This window comes from Herpailurus yagouaroundi, unplaced genomic scaffold (genome assembly GCF_014898765.1).
Source record: "Herpailurus yagouaroundi ecotype Mexico unplaced genomic scaffold, PumYag 141, whole genome shotgun sequence".
Classification (NCBI taxonomy): Eukaryota; Metazoa; Chordata; class Mammalia; order Carnivora; family Felidae; genus Herpailurus; species Herpailurus yagouaroundi.
Window position 1 is genome coordinate 22596805 of NW_024412396.1, and position 22696 is coordinate 22619500.

At 37.0% G+C, this 22696-nt stretch overlaps 1 protein-coding gene across 4 annotated transcripts in view; it reads left to right on the forward strand.

The window, feature by feature from the left end:
• Positions 1–328: 328 nt before the first annotated feature.
• The window catches only part of FANCM (FA complementation group M), a 70271-nt gene continuing 47903 nt past the window's right edge, over positions 329–22696 (forward strand). For 3 of the 4 annotated variants that reach the window (XM_040477048.1, XM_040477049.1, XM_040477050.1), the window contains exons 1-8: positions 329–1052; positions 1618–1790; positions 4293–4370; positions 9602–9760; positions 16502–16633; positions 17772–17904; positions 19011–19136; positions 19628–19714. In XM_040477048.1, the coding sequence (XP_040332982.1) occupies positions 536–1052; positions 1618–1790; positions 4293–4370; positions 9602–9760; positions 16502–16633; positions 17772–17904; positions 19011–19136; positions 19628–19714 (1405 nt within the window). In that variant the 5' untranslated portion in view covers positions 329–535. The remainder of the gene's footprint in view (positions 1053–1617; positions 1791–4292; positions 4371–9601; positions 9761–16501; positions 16634–17771; positions 17905–19010; positions 19137–19627; positions 19715–22696) is intronic. The other variant, XM_040477047.1, reaches the window with a different exon arrangement.

A 22696-nucleotide genomic window follows, 5' to 3' on the forward strand; every position in this document is an offset into this window, starting at 1 on the left:
AAAAAGAGACATTTTTTTTTCTCAGTTTAGATAAAGAAATAAGACTAGATATTTAATTCTACCTAAATCCTTTTCACCTCATCTTCTGATTTAAAAACATAGCCAATAAGGAATGTTAGACGCTCAAAAACGTTAAATTCACAAAAATATGGTATCTGTTGTTCCTAGTATCTCAAGGTTATTTATTTTTATCTTTTTAAGCAGTATCACTTTAGCGATGAGGCCCGGACACACACAGTCCTTGGGAACGGAACTTAGATTTAGAGTCTGTAAAGAAATTAACTACGGACCACATTTAGACTAACTCCTTAACAATGCGCATGCGTCTCCGGGAGGCCGCGAGAGTTTCCGGGAAGCCAGCCAATTATATTTCCAACGCAAACTCAGTGGCGGTATTTTCAACTAGATGAACCGGCTGCAGTCCCGCCTTCACGTTCCACTGTTGTGTGCGAAGGTAACCGATGTGGAGCCGAATGGCGGTTGAGCTGCTGCAACTGCTAGTGTCCGAGAGAAGCGTTTGGTGGTTGTCGGCCTAATGAGCGGACGGCAAAGAACGCTTTTCCAGACGTGGGGCTCAAGTTTTTCTCGATCCGCAGGGGCTCCGGCTTGCAACTCTGGACCTGAGCGGCCTCAGAGCCCTGGCATCTCCAGGGCACGTTGTCCTCCAGCGGTAGAGGTTGCCGAGGTTCCGCCGGAGTCGGACGATGATGTATTGCTGGTTGCAGTGTACGAGGCAGAGCGGCAGCTGAGTCTAGAGAATGGCGGTTTCTGCACCTCAGCGGGCGCCCTGTGGATTTACCCAACTAATTGCCCAGTGCGGGACTACCAGCTGCACATTGCCCGGACCTCTCTGTTTTGCAACACGCTGGTGTGTCTGCCGACTGGATTGGGAAAGACCTTTATTGCCGCCGTGGTCATGTACAATTTCTACCGCTGGTTTCCTTCTGGCAAGGTGGTCTTCATGGCCCCCACGAAACCTTTGGTGACACAGCAGATAGAGGCTTGCTACCGAGTGATGGGTATCCCGCAGTCCCACATGGCCGAAATGACAGGTATTTTAGAAAGAATGGGCTAATTTGAAATTAAGAGCACGCATTCTGGTGGAAATGGAAGTAAAGGAATTCCTGACCCATGTGGAATAGGCCCCAGATCACAATATCCGTATTTTACATCTTCTCCCTTAAGGCATTATCTACTTGTAGCAAGTCTGGCCCTAACGAAAAGGGCTGATTTATTCAATTTTCAGAGACTCCCCGTAGTTTGAGCATTTTGAAGCGATTGTGTGTGTATACCCCATTAGTAAGTGAACATGAGGTTTCCTGACTTTCTTCCCCAGAAAGATTTCCCAGTTGAAGAAGGTACTTCTCTGCAGCTATTATATGCCATTTTGGTAGGAATTCTCTAAAGACAGGCTAGTTTTGTTGTTTTTAGCCAGAGTTGACATTTGGGTCACAGCAGAGTTTAAAACGTAACATTTCCATGACTTGTTAAATTGTTCTTGTCTGAAGGCAGATTACCAAGCAGGGCTGCATTCTGAAATTAGGCCAGATTGTTTATAAATATTTTAAAGATAATAGCCTTGGTGTTTAGAATGTAGGATGTCACTTTTGTTTACAGGATCTACTCAAGCTTTAACCAGGAAGGAAATATGGCGCAGTAAGAGAGTCCTTTTTCTTACACCTCAAGTCATGGTAAATGATCTTTCTAGAGGAGCTTGTCCGGCTGCTGAAATAAAGTGTCTAGTTATTGATGAAGCTCATAAAGCTCTTGGAAACTATGCTTATTGCCAGGTAATATTTTATTTAAAAGTATTTTGTACTGTGAATATATTGTTAACGAGTATTTTGGTGAATACTTGTTGATGGAAGTTATTGATGTATTATCATTATGAAACAGCCTCTTATTTACGAATAGATGATGATAGGAACTGCTTCATTCAAATCAGTGTCTGTGCTGTCTTTTTTTTTTTTTTAATTCTTGACAAGACCATTAGTGTCAGGTGTAGATGATGAAAGCCTAGTCCTGATTGAGGCAGTGATCCAAAATAAGGTTATGGGTGAGTTTTGGAAGTAAGATAATAATCCAAAGATTGGTAGTGGATATGCAGTATCATTCCTTGGCAGCTAGGTAGAAATCATACTTAACTGTCAAGAGTTGTTACCAAGAATGATTGACATAATGTATGGGACATACCTAACACAGTGCCTTCTGTTTAAGGCACATGAATATGAATTACAGAGGTGAAGAGGTGGGATATGGCTGGAGAGGTACTTGAAGACCAGGTCATGAAGGCATTTGTATTTTATGCTTAGCAGTTTGAATGTTGTTTGTAGGACACTGGGGATGTAGGTAGTGGAGACTCATTGAAAAGTGTTTACTGGGGTGATACTTAAGATTTAAAAGAGATTAGAAGAGAGAAGACTAAAAGTAGAGTGTACGATGAGAGAGAGGAGCAATTTAGGATGACTCCCAAGTGTCTGACTTGGAAGATTGTGCTTCTAGTCGAGATGGACAGTTCTGGAGACAAAGAAGATTTGAGTACTGTGGAAAGATGAGTGCAGTTTAGATTGTTGAGTTTGAAGTGTCTGTGAGGAATCTAGCTATCAAGGCCCAGTGGGCAGTGGGAGACAAGTTTCAATCTCAGTGGGGAGTTCTGAGCTGGAGATACAGATTTGGAAATTACCAGCATATAGGTGGTAGGTAGTTAAAACTATAAGCTGGTGATATCAGGGAGAAGGTATAGAGTAAGAATACAAGTGAAAATTGATTTTATTTAGTGCAAAGAGATGAATTTTACTTCCAGTTTGTGCATTTGTAGTTTCCTTGGGGACTTTATGTGTTATTGTATTATATCTCTTTGTTATCTTCTGAAGAGAATAGTTCTCTTTCTTAGAGTTGATTTTAAGAAGGAAATGGATATATATATATACACACACACACACACATATATATATCTGTGTGTGTATATATATATATACACATATGTATATCTGTGTGTGTATATATATATATATTATTAATATCTTTCCAAGTTAATATCCAATGTGTTAATGTTTCTGCTTGAGAGGGGCATTTAAAAATTTTAATTTTAAGTCTGTGAATTTACTTTGTAGATTTACTAATACTCAGCAACTTTAACTCATTTATTTTATTTGCAAAAAATTTCTAGCATTGTTAATTTTTTTAATTACAATATTGATGCTTTTATTGAGTACAAAGAGACATACACTGACTTCATTAATATCCAAATACCCCTTAGTGTTTACGCTGTATTGAATATTATATAGTCCAACAGGCACACCAAGTCCATGAAGAATGTAGCTTCCTGGGTTACAAACACAGCATCATTTCCTCTTCTACAAAATGCTTGAGAATCCCGCTTTCATAAGAATAGTGTATTAGGGACATTTTGTCTTGCATCAGTTTTTAGAACAATTCTACATTAAGTATGATATTTTATCTTTGTGTATTCTCTATTATATTAAAAAAAAATGTTTTTTGAGATTAGTCCAAATTCAGTATCTCATTGAATTCATCCTTTACATAGGTTGAAATAAGAGCAGTTTTTAGATAATCTGGTTTAACTGTTTCCTATATCTAATGTGGAAATCTGGGGTACTGAGAGCTGTTCCTGCAGTTGAGTTTACTTAGGGGTCCTTTTGCCTATATAAGGACCACATGTAAAGGGGTATATGGGAATCTGGTGAAATATCCAATATTAATCATACCAGAAGGGGTGGGTTGAAATCATACTGCAAAGTCTAGAATGATGCTTTGGTGCCACTGAGAAAATGTGTTAGAATTTAAAAGGAGAGGTGGGTTTTTAAAGTCTTTTCCTAAAACATTTTTTTTTTTTCCATTTCAAATCTAAATTCATACTGGTATTTTTTTTTTCCATTTTTATGTTATGACTTATCTTAATCTGGTAAGTGTGTATACGGATATAGCTGTAAAGCTAAACTGTGGCCCAGACCACAGAGAGTAGACTCTCCTTCTTTCATTTGCCCTTGAATTAGCTCTCATTATTTCGATTTGCCTCTAATTAGGCCTTGACATTGTAGCTTTATGTATATAAGAATCCCTAAAGTGTTTTTGATTGGTGTAGAGTATGAACTTGAATTATTTGCTTTTCAGGTAATGTGACTAATGATAGTTCCATCCCTTAGCCCATCAATACTCTGAATAAGGAATAATGATAATAGAACATTGGAACAATATAATAGCTTGTTTAACAGAATCACTGATATTTTTGTATTGGATAGATGAAATTAAAAAAAAATTTTTTTTTTAAGGTTGTGAGAGAACTAGTCAAATACACAGATCATTTTAGAATCTTGGCTCTTAGTGCCACACCAGGTAGTGATATAAAGGTAAGTAAAATGTCTTTTCATTTATTAACAGTTGAGAATATAAGAACTTTTGTATGGGGCCAGATCAGTTTGCCATTCTAGTATTTAATTTGACATCAAGACTACATTTCTTAAACATGCCTACCTTGGTTGGAAGAGTTTTTTTCTACATTAGTAGTTTTCAGATGTGAGTGTGCATAAGAAACCTAAAGTAGTTTGTTAAAAGTACTAAATTTGTACATAGTATAAGTGGTTTTTAAATTGTTTGTATTTTCAGGGTTCTTTTAAAGTTTTATTTTGAGGGGCACCTGGGTGCCTCAGTTGGTTAAACATCTGACTTTGGCTCAGGTCATGATCTCACATTTCATGAGTTTGAGTCCCATGTTGGGCTTTGTGCTGACAGCTCAGAGCTGGTAGCCTGCTTCAGATACTATGTTTCTCTCTTCCTCTGATCCTCTCCTGCTTGTGCTCTGTCTCTTTCTCAGAAATAAACGAACATTAAAAAAATTTTTTTTTAAAGTCTGAGATAACTTAGACTTACAGGAAATTTGCAAAAATTGTAATCTCTATCCTTTGCTCAACTTCCCTTAATGTTAAAATAGAACCATAATAAAATTGATAAAACCAGAAAATTAACATTGGTACAATACTAGTAACTACTCTGTAGACCTTGGCTTGAATTTGTCACTTTACCCCCCACTGTTCTTTTCAGTTCCAGGGTCTGTCTGGTCCAGGATCTCATATTGCATTTAGTTGTCATGTGTCAGTCCTTCCTATCTGTGATAGCTCCTCAGTATTTTCTTGTCTTCCATGACCTTGATGCTTTTAAGAGTAAATGCCAGGGGCACCTGGGTGACTCAGTTGGTTAGGCATCTGACTCTTGATTTCTGACTTACGTCATAATCTCGTGGTTCATGGGATCAAACCCCTCGTAGGGCTCCATACTAAGCATTGAGTCTGTTTGGGATTCTGTCTCTCTCTTTCTCTTTCCCTCCCTCCCCCTCTTCCCCACTTGCATGCTCTCTCTAAAAAAAAAAAAAAAAAAAAAAACACCAAAACATTAAAAAAAAAAAAAAAAGGTAGCTGCCAGTTATTTTGTAGAATATTCCTCAGTTTGGGTGTGTCTGATGTTTTCTAATGAAAACATTGGAGTGAGGTTATGCCTTTTTGGCAAGAATACTCCAGAAGTGATACCGTACCTTTCTTAGGGCATGGTATCAGAGAATACATGATGTTGATTTGTCTTACGGCTGTTGCTGTTAATTTTGACTTGGTTAAAGTGATGTCTTCCCAGTTTCTGCGTTTTAGAATTACTGTTATCCTCTCTGTTTTCCAATGATGGTTCTTGCTTGCAATAGCAATTTCTGTGGTATTTTCCTAATCATTGTTTCCTTTCTCTCATTTCTTTTACATTTGTTAATGTGAATTCTTTTGTAGTGAAAAGCTATCTCTTCTCTCCAATTTATTCAATTCTTTGTATCAATATGGACTAATAGATATTTATTTTAGTGAAAAGCTATTTCTTCTCTCCAATTTATTCAATTCTTTGTATCAATATGGACTAATAGATATTTATTTTTATCTATGGGCTGTATTCCCGTGTTATCATTATTAATTTTTTGCTCAGATTATTCCAACTTTGGCCATTGGGAGCTCTTTTAAGATGGCACCTATGTTCTTTTGGACATGCACTTTTTTTTTTCCTTTTGAACACTTTCCATCTTGCATCACAGGATATTTTATGCTCATTTAATATTTTTCATGTCCCAGCCATGGAATCAATCATTTCTCCAGGGAGCTCTGGTTTCCTTTATTAAAGGAGGATAAAAGTGCAGATTTTGAACCCCATCTCATGACACTCTAACTTAGTATCTCTGAATAGTCTACTGTATTGAGTTTTGAAGACTTTCTATGATAAGTTTCAATCCTGTCAAGTTGTAAGACTTTTTTCTTCTGTTCATAGCCTTGATATTTTTTCAGAAATTTCTGTACTGTCTCTGATCTTACCCCAATCTCTTTAAACATGCTTGATGGTTTTTATTTATTTTTTTATTATTTTTTAAGTTTATTTATTTATTTTGGGAAAGAAAAAGAGAACCGGTGGGGGCGGGGGGGGGGCGGGGGACGGGCAGAGAGAGAGGGAAACAGAGGATCTGAAGCAGGCTCTCTGCTGACAGAGAAGAGAGCCTGATGCAGGGCTTGAACTCATGAACTGAGAAATCATGACCTGAGCTGAAGTTGGACTCTTAACTGACTGAGCCACCCAGGTGCCCCCATGCTTGATGGTTTTTGTCATCTTTCAAGTCTTTGCTGAAATGTTACACTTCAAAAAGTTTCACACTAAGCTATCAAAAGTTAGTTCTCCCTATGTTGTGATTTCCTCTTGTGTGTGTGTTTGTTCTTAATCATAATATGTCATTCTTTTACTTATTCATTTGTTGTCTTTTTCCCGCGTGAAAATAGTAGCTATATGATTATAGAGATTATGTCTATCTTGGTCATAGCTGTATTATCAACCCAATGCCTGGCCTGTGGGAGTCATTCAAATATTTATTGAATGATTAAAAATATTAATGTCTTGGGGCTCCTGGGTGGCTCAGCCGGTTGAGTGTCCGACTTCGGCTCAGGTCATGATCTTGCGGTCCATGAGTTCGAGCCCCGCATTGGGCTCTGTGCTGACAGCTCAGAGCCTGCTTCGGATTCTGTGTCTCCCTCTCTCTCTCTGCCCCTCTCCTGCTCATGCTCTGTCTCTCTCACTCTCAAAAATGAATAAATGTTAAAATATTAATGTCTTACTCAGTTTTATAAAATGGTCATAATTCTGCAGATTATGTGGACCCTCAGTAACTGTAGTGTACTATATTATGTATTGTACCACATGTTACGAATACAAAGATGATTAAGATAGGATTCTTGTTCTAGAGTATTTTTTATTTGAAATTATATTTATATAATTTGATAATATATAAATTTGTTAAATTGATTTTATATGATTTGTTAAATTGATATTATATAAATTTATATAATACATTTATAAAAATATAATTTGAAATTATATTTAGTTTGGGGCACCTGGCTGGCTCAGTCAGTAATGCGTATGACTCATGATCTCAGGATTGTAAGCGCAAGGCCCACATTGGGGGTAGACCTTACTTAAAAACTAATATATATATGCAATTATATTTTGTTTGTTTTTTTGAAAACTTATGAGGCTTTTCTAGCTTTAAAAAAAAAGCTCTTGGGACGCCCAGGTGGCTCAGTCAGTAAAGCATCTGACTTTGGCTCAGGTCATGATCTCATGGTTCATGAATTCAAGCTCCGCATCAAACTCTCTGCTATCAGCTTGGAGTCCACTTCAGATCTTCTGTCTCCCTCTGTCTCTCTCCCCTCTCCCACTGTCTCTTTTGCTCTGTCTCAAGAATAAATAAACATTAAAATAAAAATAAAGCTCTTAATTTCTAGACACTTTCAGATTCTCCCCACTGCCTCCCACCCCCACATTGGTTTATTTATTCTTTCTTTCAATTCTTTTTTGAAAAAAAATTATCATTGAGGTATAGTTGACATGTTATGTTAGTTTCAGGTGTCCCACATTAGTGACTTGACAATTCTATACATTACTCAGTGCTCACCACAATAATTAAAGTCACAATTTGTCACTGTATAACATTATTACAGTATTATTGACTATATTCTCTATGCTGTGCTTTTCATCCCTGTAACTTATTTTATGACTGGAAGTTTGTACTTCACTTATTTTGCCTATTCCCCCACTCACCTCTTCTCTGGCAATCACCAGTTTATTTTCTATATTTAAGAGTCTTGTTTGTTTTGATTTTTAGATTCCACATATAAGTGAAATAATATGGCATTTGTTTTTTTCTGACTTATTTCACTTAGCATATCAATGTCCATCTATGTTGTCACAAATGGCATGATTTCATTTTTTATGGCTGCATAATCAGTGTGTGTGTGTGTGTGTGTGAGTGTAACATATACACACATGTATATGTATATATATATCACATGTGAGGTATCTCACATATTTATTGAGGTACAATTGGATTGCTTTCATATCTTGGCTATTGTACATAATGCTGCAATAGGTCTTTCACCTCTTTGGTTACATTTATTTCTAGGTATTTTATTCTTTTGGGTGCAGTTGTAAATTGAGTTTTCTTCATTTCTCTCTCTACTTCTTTGTTACTAGTCTATAGAAATGCAACAGATTTCTGTATAATAGTTTTGTATCCTGCAACTTTATTGAATTCATTTATTCTAAGTTTTTTTGGTGGAGTCTTTAAGTTTCTTTGAACTTTAAAAAAAAAATTATTTATTTATTTTGCGATGGAGATAGAGAGTGTGCGTGCATGAGCACTACCAGGGGAGGGGCAGGGAAAGGGGGAGAGAGAATCCTAGGCAGGCTCTGTGCTGTGCTAGGGCTCGATCTCACTAACTGTGAGATCATGACCTGAGCTGAAATCAAGATTCTCTTAACCGACTGAGGCACACAGGTGCCCCTTTCTTTCAACTTTGATCACACTGTCAGTATTTGAATTTATGTTTTTGCTCCAGTTCCCTGAAATTACAATTCAACTTTTGTATAAGCTTTCAGTGAAGAAAATTTAGAAGTACAGTATATCCAGAAATATATTCATATTATATATACTGGAAAATATTCTAATTTATCAATAATTGATTTAGTGTAGCATATACCCTATCCCCTCAATTTCTTAACAAGTCAATTTGTAAAGTACTTCTAAGATATGTTTGTGTCATTTAATAGTAACAAGACTTCTCTGTTCTACACACACACACACACACACACACACACACACACACACACACACCATTGGACAAAAGTGTTTGACAGAAAACAAGGAAATCTGGGTTGTAGTTCTGGCTCTAAAATTGACTATGTTACATAATGTTTTGGTGATTTATTTGCTAATCTAAAGCTTCTGTTTTGTCTGAGTCTTCATAAGATGTAGATGAAGGAATATATCACTCCCATTGAAAGGTGCAAAATATGTTTGAGGAGCTTATTGGATGTTTACTAATATTCTTATTTTTTAGATGCTTGGCTGGAAAGGCTGCATAAAAGATGTTTCAAAGCCTTATCCTCCTATTGTACCACTATTATAGTTTAAAAAAGGTTTAATATGAATTTTACCACTATTTTATTTTTGTTGGTAGCCTAAACTAAAAATTTAACATGTAATATAATTATAATCGTACTTGATTTTGTGTAGGCTGTTCAACAGGTTATTACTAACCTACGAATTGGGCAGATAGAACTTCGTTCTGAAGATTCTCCAGATATTTTGCCATACTCTCATGAAAGACGAGTTGAAAAGCTAGTTGTTCCCCTTGGTGAAGAACTTGTAGCCATCCAAAAGGCATATATCCAGGTAAGACATTTGTATCACAATTCAGGGTTTTGATGAATGAACTGATAATGTATTTTATTTTTTAGAATCTGGTGTGAGCATATTACATATTTATATCATTTTATATTATTAGTATTTGAAATATTCTTTGAAATTAATATTTTTGGAATGAGTACTCTGTTTTGTTAGTTACTATTAGTTAAAGAGGAAATATAAAATGATGGACCATTTCTACAAGCCAATAACAACCTTATTTTTTATTATTTATTTATTTATTTATTTAAAAAATTGTTTTTTTTTAATGTATGTTTATTTATTTATTTAAAAAATTTTTTTTCAACATTTATTTATTTTTGGGACAGAGAGAGACAGAGCATGAACGGGGGAGGGGCAGAGAGAGAGGGAGACACAGAATCGGAAACAGGCTCCAGGCTCTGAGCCATCAGCCCAGAGCCTGACGCGGGGCTCGAACTCGTGGACCACGAGATCATGACCTGGCTGAAGTCGGCCGCTTAACCGACTGCGCCACCCAGGCGCCCCTGTTTATTTATTTTTGAGAGAGACAGAGACAGAATGTGAGTGGGTTAGGGGCAGAGAGAGAGGGAGACACAGAAGCAGAAGCAAGCTCCAGGCTCTGAGCTGTCAGCACAGCGTCCAACGCGGGGCTCGAACTCACGAGCTGTGAGATCATGACCTGAGCCGAAGTTGGACGCTCAACCGACTGAGCCACCCAGGCACCCCCAACCTTATTTTTTAAAATACACCTATTAAAACACACACACACACACAGGCATATAAATAGCAGAGCATAGAAAACCTAAGTGTATAGCTCACTGAATTTTCATGTAGTGAACACACTTAGAATACATGTCCAGATGTAAACAGAAGCTTCTTTATAAGAAAATATATTTTCAGTATTTTCTTCCTGGGTCTCTTATACAGCAATGATTCTCAGCTGGAGGCAGTTTTGCCCACCTGGTGACATTTGGCAGTCTTGACACAGTTTTGGTTGTCATAACTGGAAAGGGTAGAGTACAGTTGCTAGTAGAACCCAATATGTAGAGACTAAGAATGCTGCTTAACATCTGTAACGAACAGGATAGACCTCCAACCACAAAGAATTATCTGGGCCAATTGTCAGTATTACAGTGATTGAGAAATTGCTTAGACAGTCATCACATCCAATGGGAAAAATTTGAGGTAACACATTCTTTTTCTATAGTTCATAATTAGTGTCATGCTAAGAGAACATTTTGTGGGGCGCCTGGGTGGCGCAGTCGGTTAAGCGTCCGACTTCAGCCAGGTCACGATCTCGCGCTCCGTGAGTTCGAGCCCCGCGTCAGGCTCTGGGCTGATGGCTCAGAGCCTGGAGCCTGTTTCCGATTCTGTGTCTCCCTCTCTCTCTCTGCCCCTACCCCGTTCATGCTCTGTCTCTCTCTGTCCCAAAAATAAATAAACGTTGAAAAAAAAATTTTTAAAAAAAGAACATTTTGTTTTCATATCTTCATTGTTATGGATTAAAGATACCTGCAAATTTTTCACACTCATCCCATGGAGAGAGAAGATGCATTTCCTTTTCCCTCCAATCTAGACTGGCTCTGTGACTCACTTTCACCAGCAGAATGTGATAAAACCTAAGTAAGCCATGATGAAACTCAGCTAAGCCATGTTCAGGAGAAATGAGGAAACAGTAGATAGCTAGAATCGAAGGCATAGACATATGGCCCCAGTCGAGGTATGTTAACCCTTAACCTCCAGCTATTTGAGGCTCTAGACATCAAAGAGCAGAGATTAGCTGTCCCTGCAGTGCCCTGACAGAATTTTTGACTTTTGACATTTTATTTTACATTAGTTTTAGATTTTCAGGAAATATGCACAAATAGTATAGAGATTTCCATTGGGGAGATACTGTGAGACTACTTGAACGTCCTATTTCTCAACATACTTTGGCCTATTTTATTTTATTTTATTTATATAATTTTTTTTAAATTTTTTAAAATTTGCATCCAAATTAGTTAGCATATAGTGAAACAGTGAATTCAAAAGTAGATTCCTTAATGTCCCTTACCCATTTAGCCCATACGCCCTCCCACAACCCCTCTAGCAACCCTCAGTTTGTTCTCCATATTTATGATTCTCTTCTGTTTTGTCCCCCTCTCTGTTTTTATATTATTTTTGTTTCCCTTCCCTTATGTTCATCTGTTTTGTCTCTTAAGGTCCTCATATGAGTGAAGTCATGATTTTTGTCTTTCTCTGACTGATTTTATTTAGCATAATACCCTCCAGTACCATCCACATAGTTGCAAATGGCAAGATTTCATTCTTTTTGATTGCTGAGTAATACTCCATTGTATATATATACCACATCTTCTTTATCCATTCATCCATTGATGGGGCATTTGGGTTCTTTCCATACTTTGGCTGTTGTTGATAGTGCTGCTATAAACATGGGGGTGCATGTGTCCCTTTGAAACAGCACACTTGTATCCCGTGGATGAATGCCTAGTAGTGCATTTGCTAGGTCATGGGGTAGTTCTATTTTTAGTTTTTTGAGGAACCTCCATACTGTTTTCCAGAGTGGCTGCACCAGCTTGCATTGCCACCAACAATGCAAAAGAGATCCTCTTTCTCTGCATCCTTGCCAGCATCTGTTGCCTGAGTTGTTAATGTTAGCCGTTCTGACAGGTGTAAGGTGGTATCTCATTGTGGTTTTGATTTGTATTTCCCTGATGATGAGTGATGTTGAGCATTTTTCATGTGTCGGTTGGCCATCTGGATGTCTTCCTTGGAGAAGTGTCTATTCATGTCTTTCGCCCATTTCTTCACTGGATTATTTGTTTTTTGGATGTTGAGTTTGATAATTTCTTTACAGATTTTGGATACTAACCCTTTGATATGTCATTTGCAAATATCTTCTCCCATTCTTCCGTTTGCCTTTTAGTTTTGCTGATTGTTTGCTTTGCTGTGCAAAAGCTTTTTATTTTGATGAGGTCCCAGTAGTTCATTTTTGCTTTTGTTTCCCTTGCCTCCAGAGATATGTTGAGTAAGAAGTTGCCGTGGCCAAGATCAAAGAGGTTTTTGCCTGTGCCCTCCAATTTTAGCATGCAATAATGGTTCTTGCCTGCTACAGTTATTTCTGTTTGCATAATCATGGTTTCTCCTTTTCCTCATTCTTTCATGTTGTCAACTTGAATTCTTATATAATGAAGACCTGTTTCTTCTCCTTCATTTACTAATTCAGTTCTTTGTATCAATATAGACTAATAGGTATTTATTTTTTTCTATGCACTACAATTTAATACTGTCATTATTAATTTTGTTGCTCATATTGCTTCAGCTTTGGCCATTTAGAGCTCCTTGTGGTTTTTGGGCTTGTGCCTTTTTGTTTTTTTTAATGCTTAACTTTCTGGCATCACAAGATGTTTCATCCTCATTAAGTTTTTCTTGTGTCCCAGCCATGGAATGGACCATTTCTCCAGGAAATTCTTGTTCCTTTTATGGGAGATTGGTATTTTCAAACCAAGATCTGTGTGTTAGGTGTGCTCATTGTTACTGTGGTGTCTTGACCTGAGCACTTAGTGAATTCTTTTTTTTTTTTTTTTAAGTTTTATTTATTTATTTGATGAGGGCCGGGGGTGTGGGGGAGAGAATCCCAAGGAGGCTCCTCACCACCAGAATAGAGCCCGACATGGGGCTCTATCCCATGAACCGTGAGATCATGACCTGAGCCAAAATCAAGAGTTGGAAGCTTAACTGACATTAACTTAGCATTACTGCTTGAATTCTTATCTGAAGAATTAGAATCGTGAGTAAATGTTTTTTTAATTGAGTTTGTTTTTTTAAGTTTTTAATTTATTTATTTTGAGAGAAAGCATGCATGCACATAAGCTGAGGAGAGACAGAGAGGGAGAGAGAGAATCCCAAGCAGGCTCCACACTGTCAGCACAGAGCTCAACACAAGGCTTGAACTCATGAAATGTGAGGTCATGACTTGAGCTGAAACCAAAAATCAGATGATTAACCAACTGAGCCACTCATGTGCCCCAGTTGTTTTAATTTATTATGTTTTGAAGTACTTTGTAATGCAGAAATAGATAACCAAAATATTCATTTATCATTTAACCTTTAATAAGTCTTTAAAAAAAAATTTTTTTTTTCAATGTTTTTTATTTATTTTTGGGACAGAGAGAGACAGAGCATGAACGGGGGAGAGGCAGAGAGAGAGGAGACACAGAATCGGAAACAGGCTCCAGGCTCTGAGCCATCAGCCCAGAGCCCGACGCGGGGCTCGAACTCACAGACCGCGAGATCGTGACCTGGCTGAAGTCGGACGCTTAACCGACTGTGCCACCCAGGCGCCCCTTAATAAGTCTTTTTAAAGAAAAGCTCTATAGGATTATGGTTAATATTTTTAAATTGTAACAAATTTGAAGCACTACTAATTTAAGATATGGCAAAGAATTTCAAGTAATCATCTCTTTTTTTAAATTTTAACTTAAAAAAAAATATTTATTTATTTTTGAGGGTGGGGGAAGGTCAGAGAGAGAGACAGAAAACCAAGCAGGGTATTCGAACTAACAACCTGAGCCAAAATTCAGAATCCAGTACTTAACTGACTAAGCCACTCAGGTGTCGCTCATCTCCTTTTTAATTAAAAAAAAAATTATTTAAATATAGTTGTCGTGAAATGTTGCAGTAGTTTCAGGTGTACAAAATAGTGATTTGTCAAGTTTATATGTTTTGCTATGCTCATCACAATTGTAACTACCATCTGTCACCATGCGATGTTACTATATCATTGACTATGGTTTCCTTTGCAATGCCTATTTATTTATTACTTTATTAATTTTTTTTTTTTACTTTTTTTACATTTATTTATTTTTGATAGAGACAGAGCACAAGTGGGGGAGGGGCAGAGAGAGAAGGAGGCACACAATCTGAAGCAGGCTTCAGGCTCCGAGCTGTCAGCACAGAGTCCAACGCAGGGCTCAAACTCAGAAACTGCGAGATCATGACCTAAGCTGAAGTCGGATGCTTAACCGACTGAGCCACCCATGTGTCCCAATTTATTTTTTTAAAGTAAACTCTTCACCCAACATGTGGCTTGAACTCACGACCCCAAGATCAAGAGTTGCATGCTATACCAACTGAGCCAGCCAGGAGCTCCCGGAAGCTTTTTATTTTGATGTAATAATCACTTCCTTAATACTAATACATTTTCTCATGATTAAAATCATTGCATTTATAAGGATCTAAAAATTATAATTTTTATAAACACATATAGTAGGCATTTAATTTCATTGATATTTTTAGAGTACTTCTGTAGGTATTATGATCAGCAAAACTGGAAGGGAGGAAAAATAAAACTCTACTAAATTGCCCTATTTTAGGAAATATGAATTAGGCAAAAGTTTAAACTGTTATACAACTGTATTGTTGTAGTAGGTCTTCATCGGGAAGTCTCTGTTTTCCTTCCCTCTGCCATCAAACTCATTCCTGCATCAGGACCTTTCGAATGCTGTTTCCTCTGGCTCTTTCCTCAAAACCTGTCAGCATTCAGATGTCGGTTCCAATAGTACCTCTTCAGAGAGACTATCTTTGTTTACCTTTCCCTCAAAAACTATAGTATTACTGTGTTTTAGGTTCTTGTACGTTTATCTCTTTGTTCACTCTTTATTCTTTGCTTCCCTTCATCGGATATACGTTTTTATGAAAGTAGTGACTTCATTTGTCTCAGCTACAAATTCTCAGCCGTTAGGACAATGCTTGACATATACTAGGTGCTTAATAAATATTTCTTGAAAGAATGAATCAACAAATCACATTGAATGTACTCAAGGCATTTTGATTTAGTCAGCCAGACTGCAAATATTTACCTATATGCCAGACTTTGTTCTTCATATTGAGATGCATCAGTGAGAAATTAAAAGTCCTCCATTAATTGTGCTTAGATTATAGTGTGTGTGGGTTGGGGAGGAAAGGGACTTAAGAAATACACAGATAAACATGTATGTCTTGTTATTTAAAAAAAAAATGTTTTAATGTTTATTTTTGAGAGAAGGAGAAAGCAAGAGAGGGGCAGAGAGAGAGGGAGACACAGAATCTGAAGCAGGCTCCAGGTTCTGAGCTGTCAGCACAGAGCCTGACATGGGGCTTGAACTCACAGACTGTGACATCATGACCTGAGCTGAAGTCGGACACTCAACCGACTGAGCCACCTAGGCACCCCAACATATATGTTCTTAAATTATAGTTGGATCTAGTAATTGGTTATGCTGACTTTCATATGGATGTTTTCTGGGGATAAATGTTAAGTACTCAAGTTTTGTTATTTTGCTGTGTTTACATCAAAACGTAAGACAAACTTCAATTAATATATGACTTCTATTTTAATGTGTGAGGAAATGATTATATTTGAGAAAAGACTTTATTTTTTTAATGTTTATTTCTGAGAGAGACAGAGCACATGAGCAGGGGAGGAGCAGAGAGAATGGGAGACACAGAATCCGAAGCAAGCTCCAAGCTGTCAACACAGAGCCTGATGTGGGGCTCGAACCCACCTGTGAGCTCATGACTTGAGCTGAAGTCATGTTAGTTAAGTAAGTTAGTTAAGTAAGTTAAGTAAGTTAAAAAAATAAATTGGGGCACATGGGTGGCTCAGTCGGTTAGTTAAGTTAGTTAAGCAACTAACTTAGCCACCCAGGCGCCACTTGAAAAAGGACTTTAAATTAAGCTTAAACTAAATTTCATTGAAATTTTCAGGTTTTGGAAGCATTTGCCAGTTCTTTGATTCAGAGGAATGTTTTGATGAGAAGGGATATCCCTAATCTAACAAAATACCAGATAATTTTGGCAAGAGATCAGTTTAGGAAAAACCCATCTCCAAATATTGTGGTAGGTATTTTTAAATTAATTTTGAAGAGATTAAGTTTTAGTGCTATGATAAAATGTAAATAATGGTTGTTTTCTTGGTATATATTAGCTCATCAAGAATTCTGATATGATTTATGTAGTTCATAAAAGCATGAAAAAAATCTAGCAAGAATGCACCTTAATGCTTTGAATTAAGTTAATTTTATCTTCTAACTTTTAATAAAGACTTGGTATTTTAGTTCATTTCTGTGTTGCAAAATCAAAGTGCTATGAGAGGGTAGATTCTAACTAACTTTTAGACCTAGAGCATCATAGTAAGTTTCTTATTTCTAATCTTCTTAGGAAAAAATTAGATGGATAGGAATATACCCATCAAGCTAGGTCCAAAGTTAGAAGAGATGCTCACAAATACAAAAAGGCACTGAGTCATTCTTTGAACTGAGAGGTAATGCATGTGCAAAAGAACAGAGGCATTGAATGATGGTATGAAGGAGTCAGTGAACTAGCCATTGTGGCTGAGGTAAAAGATTGAGAGTAGTGGTTAAAAGCACAAGTACCCTGAGCCAGAGTTTGTGGATTCAAATACTGGCTCTACAGTTTCCTCATCTATAAAATGGGCATAACCATAATACCTACCTCCCAGGTGTTGAGATTAAGTGAGTTTGTGTAAGTGATGTGCTTAGAACAGTGTCTGGTGCTAAGACAGTGTCACATGTTACTACAGTATGTATGTGTGGTGTTAAATGTTAGTGTTAAACTGTCTGATTAAATTCTGTTCTGGTGCCAGTAACATTTATGAGGATAGGCCAATATGTGACTTATTTTCCATTATATCCCAAATATCTATCTCCATGCTTGATATGTTAAATAGTTTTGAAAGAACAAATGAATATACATACTGCTAATAATTTACCTGTAATGAGAAACAGTATATGATAAATATTTCTCTCCTTCACTTATTCTCTTTAAAGTGTAAGTTTCATATTGAATTAAAAAAAATAAAGGCACAGATTTTATGTGGAAAATACACTGGCCCCTTTCCAAAGCAAGGTCCTATGATATTCTATAGGTAGACCTTCAATAGAGCAGTAAATTCTACACAGAACATGTACCTTTATTTCTTCCTTTGGTTAAATTTGGTCTGTGCTTGTTTTTCTAGGGAATACAACAAGGCATTATCGAGGGAGAGTTTGCTATTTGTATTAGTTTATATCATGGTTATGAATTATTGCAGCAAATGGGAATGAGATCATTATATTTCTTTCTTTGTGGAATTATGGATGGAACTAAAGGTAAAATATATTAAATTATTTAAAGGAATAATGACATGTTATTATTTTGGTTAAAGATATATTGAACACTTGGGTTACTTAAAAATGCTTTATTTTAGGGGTGCCTGGGTGGCTCAGTTGGTTGAGCATCTGACTTTAGCTCAGGTCATGATCTCCCATCTCGTGAGTTGAGGCCCCACATTGGGTTCTGTGCTGACAGCCTGGAGCCAGCTTTGGATTCTGTGTCTCCCACTCTCTCTGCCCCTCTCCCACTCACGCTCTGTCTCTCTCAAAAATAAAATTAAAAAAAAATTTTAAATGCTTTATTTATTTTAAATGTTTATTTATTTATTTGAAAGAGAGGGAGTATGAGCAGGGGAGGGACAGAAGAGGGGAGAGAGAGAATCCCAAGCAGGCTTCATGCTCAGTGCAGAGCTCAACATGGGTCTCAATCTCACAAACTGTGAGGTCATGACCTGAGCTAAAGTCAGGAGTTGGATGCTTAACCCACTGAGCCACCTAGGTGCATCCAAAATGCTTTATTTTAAAAAGCAATAAAATAGGGGTGCCTGGCTGACTCAGTAGAATATGCAGCTCTTGATCTTGGGGTCATGAATTCAAACCCTACGTTGGGCATAGAGATTATTTAACAAAACAAAATAAAACAAACAAAAAGCAATGTAATAGTTATGTAACAAATGACTGTTTTTTTGTTTTTGATAAATTGGTAGTAAAAAGCAAGCCATTTAATACATATGTGACTGTGGAACTGAAAACAGTTGCTGGTTTTTATGTTTAAATTAGAAAAATTTGTATTCATGGCTAAAGTTTAATTTCTTTTATTTTTTATTTTATTATTTTTTAAAGCTGTATTTATTTATTTTTAGAGAGGGGCTGGGGAGAGGCAGAGAGAGGGAGAGAGAATCCTAAGCAGGCTCTGCACCTTGAGTGTCGAGCCCGCTGCGGGGCTTGAACTCACGAACCATGAGATCATGACATGAGCCGAAATTAAGAGTTTGATGCTCAACTGACTGAGCCACCCCGGGGGCCCCTAATTTCTTTTTAATGAATAATAAATTTGATTAACTTATTTGTTAATTTGGAAAATCTTTACTTAATTTCTGAAGGAATGACTCGGGCAAAAAATGAACTTAGCCGAAATGAAGACTTCATGAAACTCTATAATCATCTAGAGTGCATGTTTGCACATACACGTGGTACTTCAGCAAGTGGCTCTTCTACTATCCAAAAAGGTCTGGTTTTTCTTTTAAAACTTTATATTATTTCTTTATCAGATTAATTTTGAAATTAGGCTTCATTGATCCAAATTATCTATAATCACTTTTATTTCTGTGGCAGTGGATCTGTTAAATGCTTAAAGATTTTATTCTTTAAGTTAGGATAAGTATATATTCAAGGTTATAAACTTTAAATAGATGGTAGTAGTTGTTACTGTTAGTGAAAATTCTTTGAACTACCAAAAACTGATTTAAAGCTTAATTCAAAACCTATTTTTCCCATCTACTTTGCTTCTGATTTCATCTGGATTCTCTTTCAGAATGAAATTATAATAAAAATTCAAAGTTTATTTTATAGTAGGGCTTATGTGCTACCTAGATGCTACTTAGTATTTAAATGAACAGAAAAAAAGTAAGATTTAACAAATCTATTTTGAAAAGGATAATTAAAATACATTAATTGAATATAGAAAATATAGAATGATTTTTTGGTTTTTGTTTTGCAGGAGATAAAGATAAAACTTTTGTCTATAGTCATCCAAAGTTAAAGAAGTTAGAAGAAGTTGTAGTTGAACATTTCAAGTCATGGAATAGTAAGTCATGTTTAGTAGCTTCAAGGCAAGACAAAGTTACTGAAAGAGCTAAAACTCTGACTTTATGGGGAAGATGGGCTTTTAATTACCCTGGATAATAAATGTAAAAAAGAAGATTTTGAGAAATTTTGGGAGGGTGGGACAAGGGACATGGTGGGAATGCTAAGAATAAGGTATTATATGAAAAAGAAAAGTCAATCTGGGGCAATAGAAGGCAAGCAGACAGTAAAACAATATATAATAGTGGGGAGAAGTAAGGCAGGTAAGGAAATAGTCATGGAGGAGTGCTGTTTTATATAGAGTGTTAGAGAAAGCTTATCTCTAGGGTGATGTTTGAGTCATTACCTGATGGAAGTGAGGTAGCAAGCCTTGTGTATTTCTGGGGGATGATCATATCAGGCAGAGAGAATAGTAGATTCAAAGTCCCTGAATCAATAGGGTATTTGGTATGATTGAGGATCAGTAAACAAACCAATGTGCTGGAGTAGTGTAAGAGTGGTACAGGCCTGGTGCCTGGGTGGCTCAGTTGATTGAGCATCTGACTTCAACTCAGGTCATGATCTCAAGGTTGGTGAGTTCAAGCCCTGCATTTTGCTGTCAGCGCAGAGCTTGCTTTGGATCCTCTGTGCCCCCTCTTTCTCTGCCCCTCCCCTGTTCATGTTCTGTCTCTCTCTCTCAAAAATAAATAAACATTAAAGAAAAAAAAAGAGTGGTATAGGCAAAGATTGGAGAGGTAGCTTATAGGCCAAGTCAAGGCTTTGGTTTTTATTTTACAAATGTTTGTGCTTTGTGAAACTGTTAGAGGGACCTTTAGAGCAGGAGAGTGATGTGTTCTGACTTACATTTTATTTATGTATTTATGTATTTAATTTTTAAAGACATTCTTTTTTAATGTTTATTTTGAGAGAAAGCACACAAGTGTGAGAGGGGCAGAGAGAGAGGGACAGAGGTTTCATAGCAGGCTCCACGCTGACAGCAGGGAACCTGATGTCGGGCTTGAACTCACGAACACAAGATCATGACCTGAGCCGAAGTCTGATACTTAATTGACTGAGCCACCCAGGTGCCTTTAATTTTTTTTTTTTTTTTTTTATAATATTTATGTATTAGAGTGAGAGACAGAGCATGAGTGCGGGATGGCAGAGAGAGGGAGACACAGAATCTAAAGCAGGCTCCAGGCTCTGAGCTGTCAGCACAGAGCCTGACACGGGGCTCGAACTCACGAACTGCAAGATCATTACCTGAGCTGAAGTCAGATGCTTAACCAGCTGAGCCACCCAGGCACCCCTGACTTACATTTTTAAAAGATAACTGTGGTAGCTTTTGCAGAGTGTAAACATTAGCATCTTAGGAGACTATTGTCATGTTTAAGAAGATGCCAGATGATGGTGGCTGGTGCCAAGATGGTAGTAGTGGAGGTGCTGAGTGGTTATAGATTCTACATATACTTTGAATTTGGAGCCAACAGTATTTGCTGGTAGATTGGACATAGGATATAAGAAAAATAAAAGGAATCCTGTGTGTGTGTGTGTGTGTGTGTGTGTGTGTGTGTGTGTGTAATTGTATGAACAAAAAAAATTAGGAACAGCATACAGAAGAAAGAACATGCACTTTTAGATGCTTTTGAGATATGTTGGTAGAGATATGTAAGTACTGACTAAGTGAAACAGGATCTCAGAAGAATGATCTGGGCTATTTTTATAGAATATGTATATTCTCTACATATATATGAATAAATTTTGGAGTCTTCACCATAAAGGTAATATTTAAAGTTTCAGAAATGGTTATGATCACATTACCGGGAATACAGTTTAGAGACAAGAGAAGGCCTAGAATGTAGTCCTTTTAAAGTTGGGGGGGATGTCTGGCTGGCTCAGTTGGTGGATCATGTGACTCTTGATCTCAGGGTAGTGCGTTTAAGCCCCATGTTGGGTGTAGAGATTACTTTAAGATAAAATCCTAAAAAAAAAATCAGAGCAAAAAACCACCACAAAGGAGGTTAAGAAAGAAATTGAACAAGCGAATGGCAGAGAAGCTGAGGGAAGAGACTATTTCAGTGAGAAGTAGTGGACTGTGTTAGATGCTGCTGAGAGGTTGGTAAAATGAACTAAAAAGTGACCATTGGGGCGCCTGGGTGGCTCAGTCAGTTAAACATCTGACTTTGGTTCAGGTCATGATCTCATGGCTTGTGGGTTCAAGCTCCGCGTTGGGCTCTGTGCTGATAGCTCTGAGCCTGGTGCTTGCTTTGCATTCTGTGTCTTCCTCTCTCTCTGCCCCTCCCCCGCTCACACTCTATCTCTCTCTCAAGATAAATAAAGGTAATAAATTAAAAAAAAAAGTGGCCATTGAATTTGGCAATATGTAAGTTATTGATGTCTTTTGTAGAGGGTCTTCAGTGGAAAGAAGGTAGAACTTTGGCTGCAAAGCCTGTTGAAGCTGATAGGGTTTTTGCATTGAAAGTAGCAGTTGGTCACAAGTTGGTCAGATGTAGAGGCTTGATGCTATGGTAATTCAAAGAAGGTTTATCTAGAATAATTTCTTTGCAACAGCTGTTGCTTTTTCCTTAGGTATTGTGAATTAACTTTATATATATTAAATCATTTAATTCTTAGAGTTTTTATGAAGACTAAATGAGTTAATATATAAAATGCTTAGTGTATGGCACACACATAAAGATTAACATAAATCCTAAGAAAGAAAAGGATTGTCAAAGTCCTAAGCAAGCTTAAAAGTAAATAACAAGAAAACCTCATACAACATTCAATTATTAACCAGTTGCTTTGTGCAAGTCTATATACTTTATATTCAATTCATTTTAGATATGAAGAAATTAAAGCTTAAAAAGATTAACTGTCACGGTTTCACATAACCCAGAAAATTAAGTGGCCCACCCTCAAAGATCATGTAATTATTCTGTGTATTCTACTACCTCCCAAGCACAGAGATACTGGGATCAGCTTTGTGATTGACTATAGGGTATAT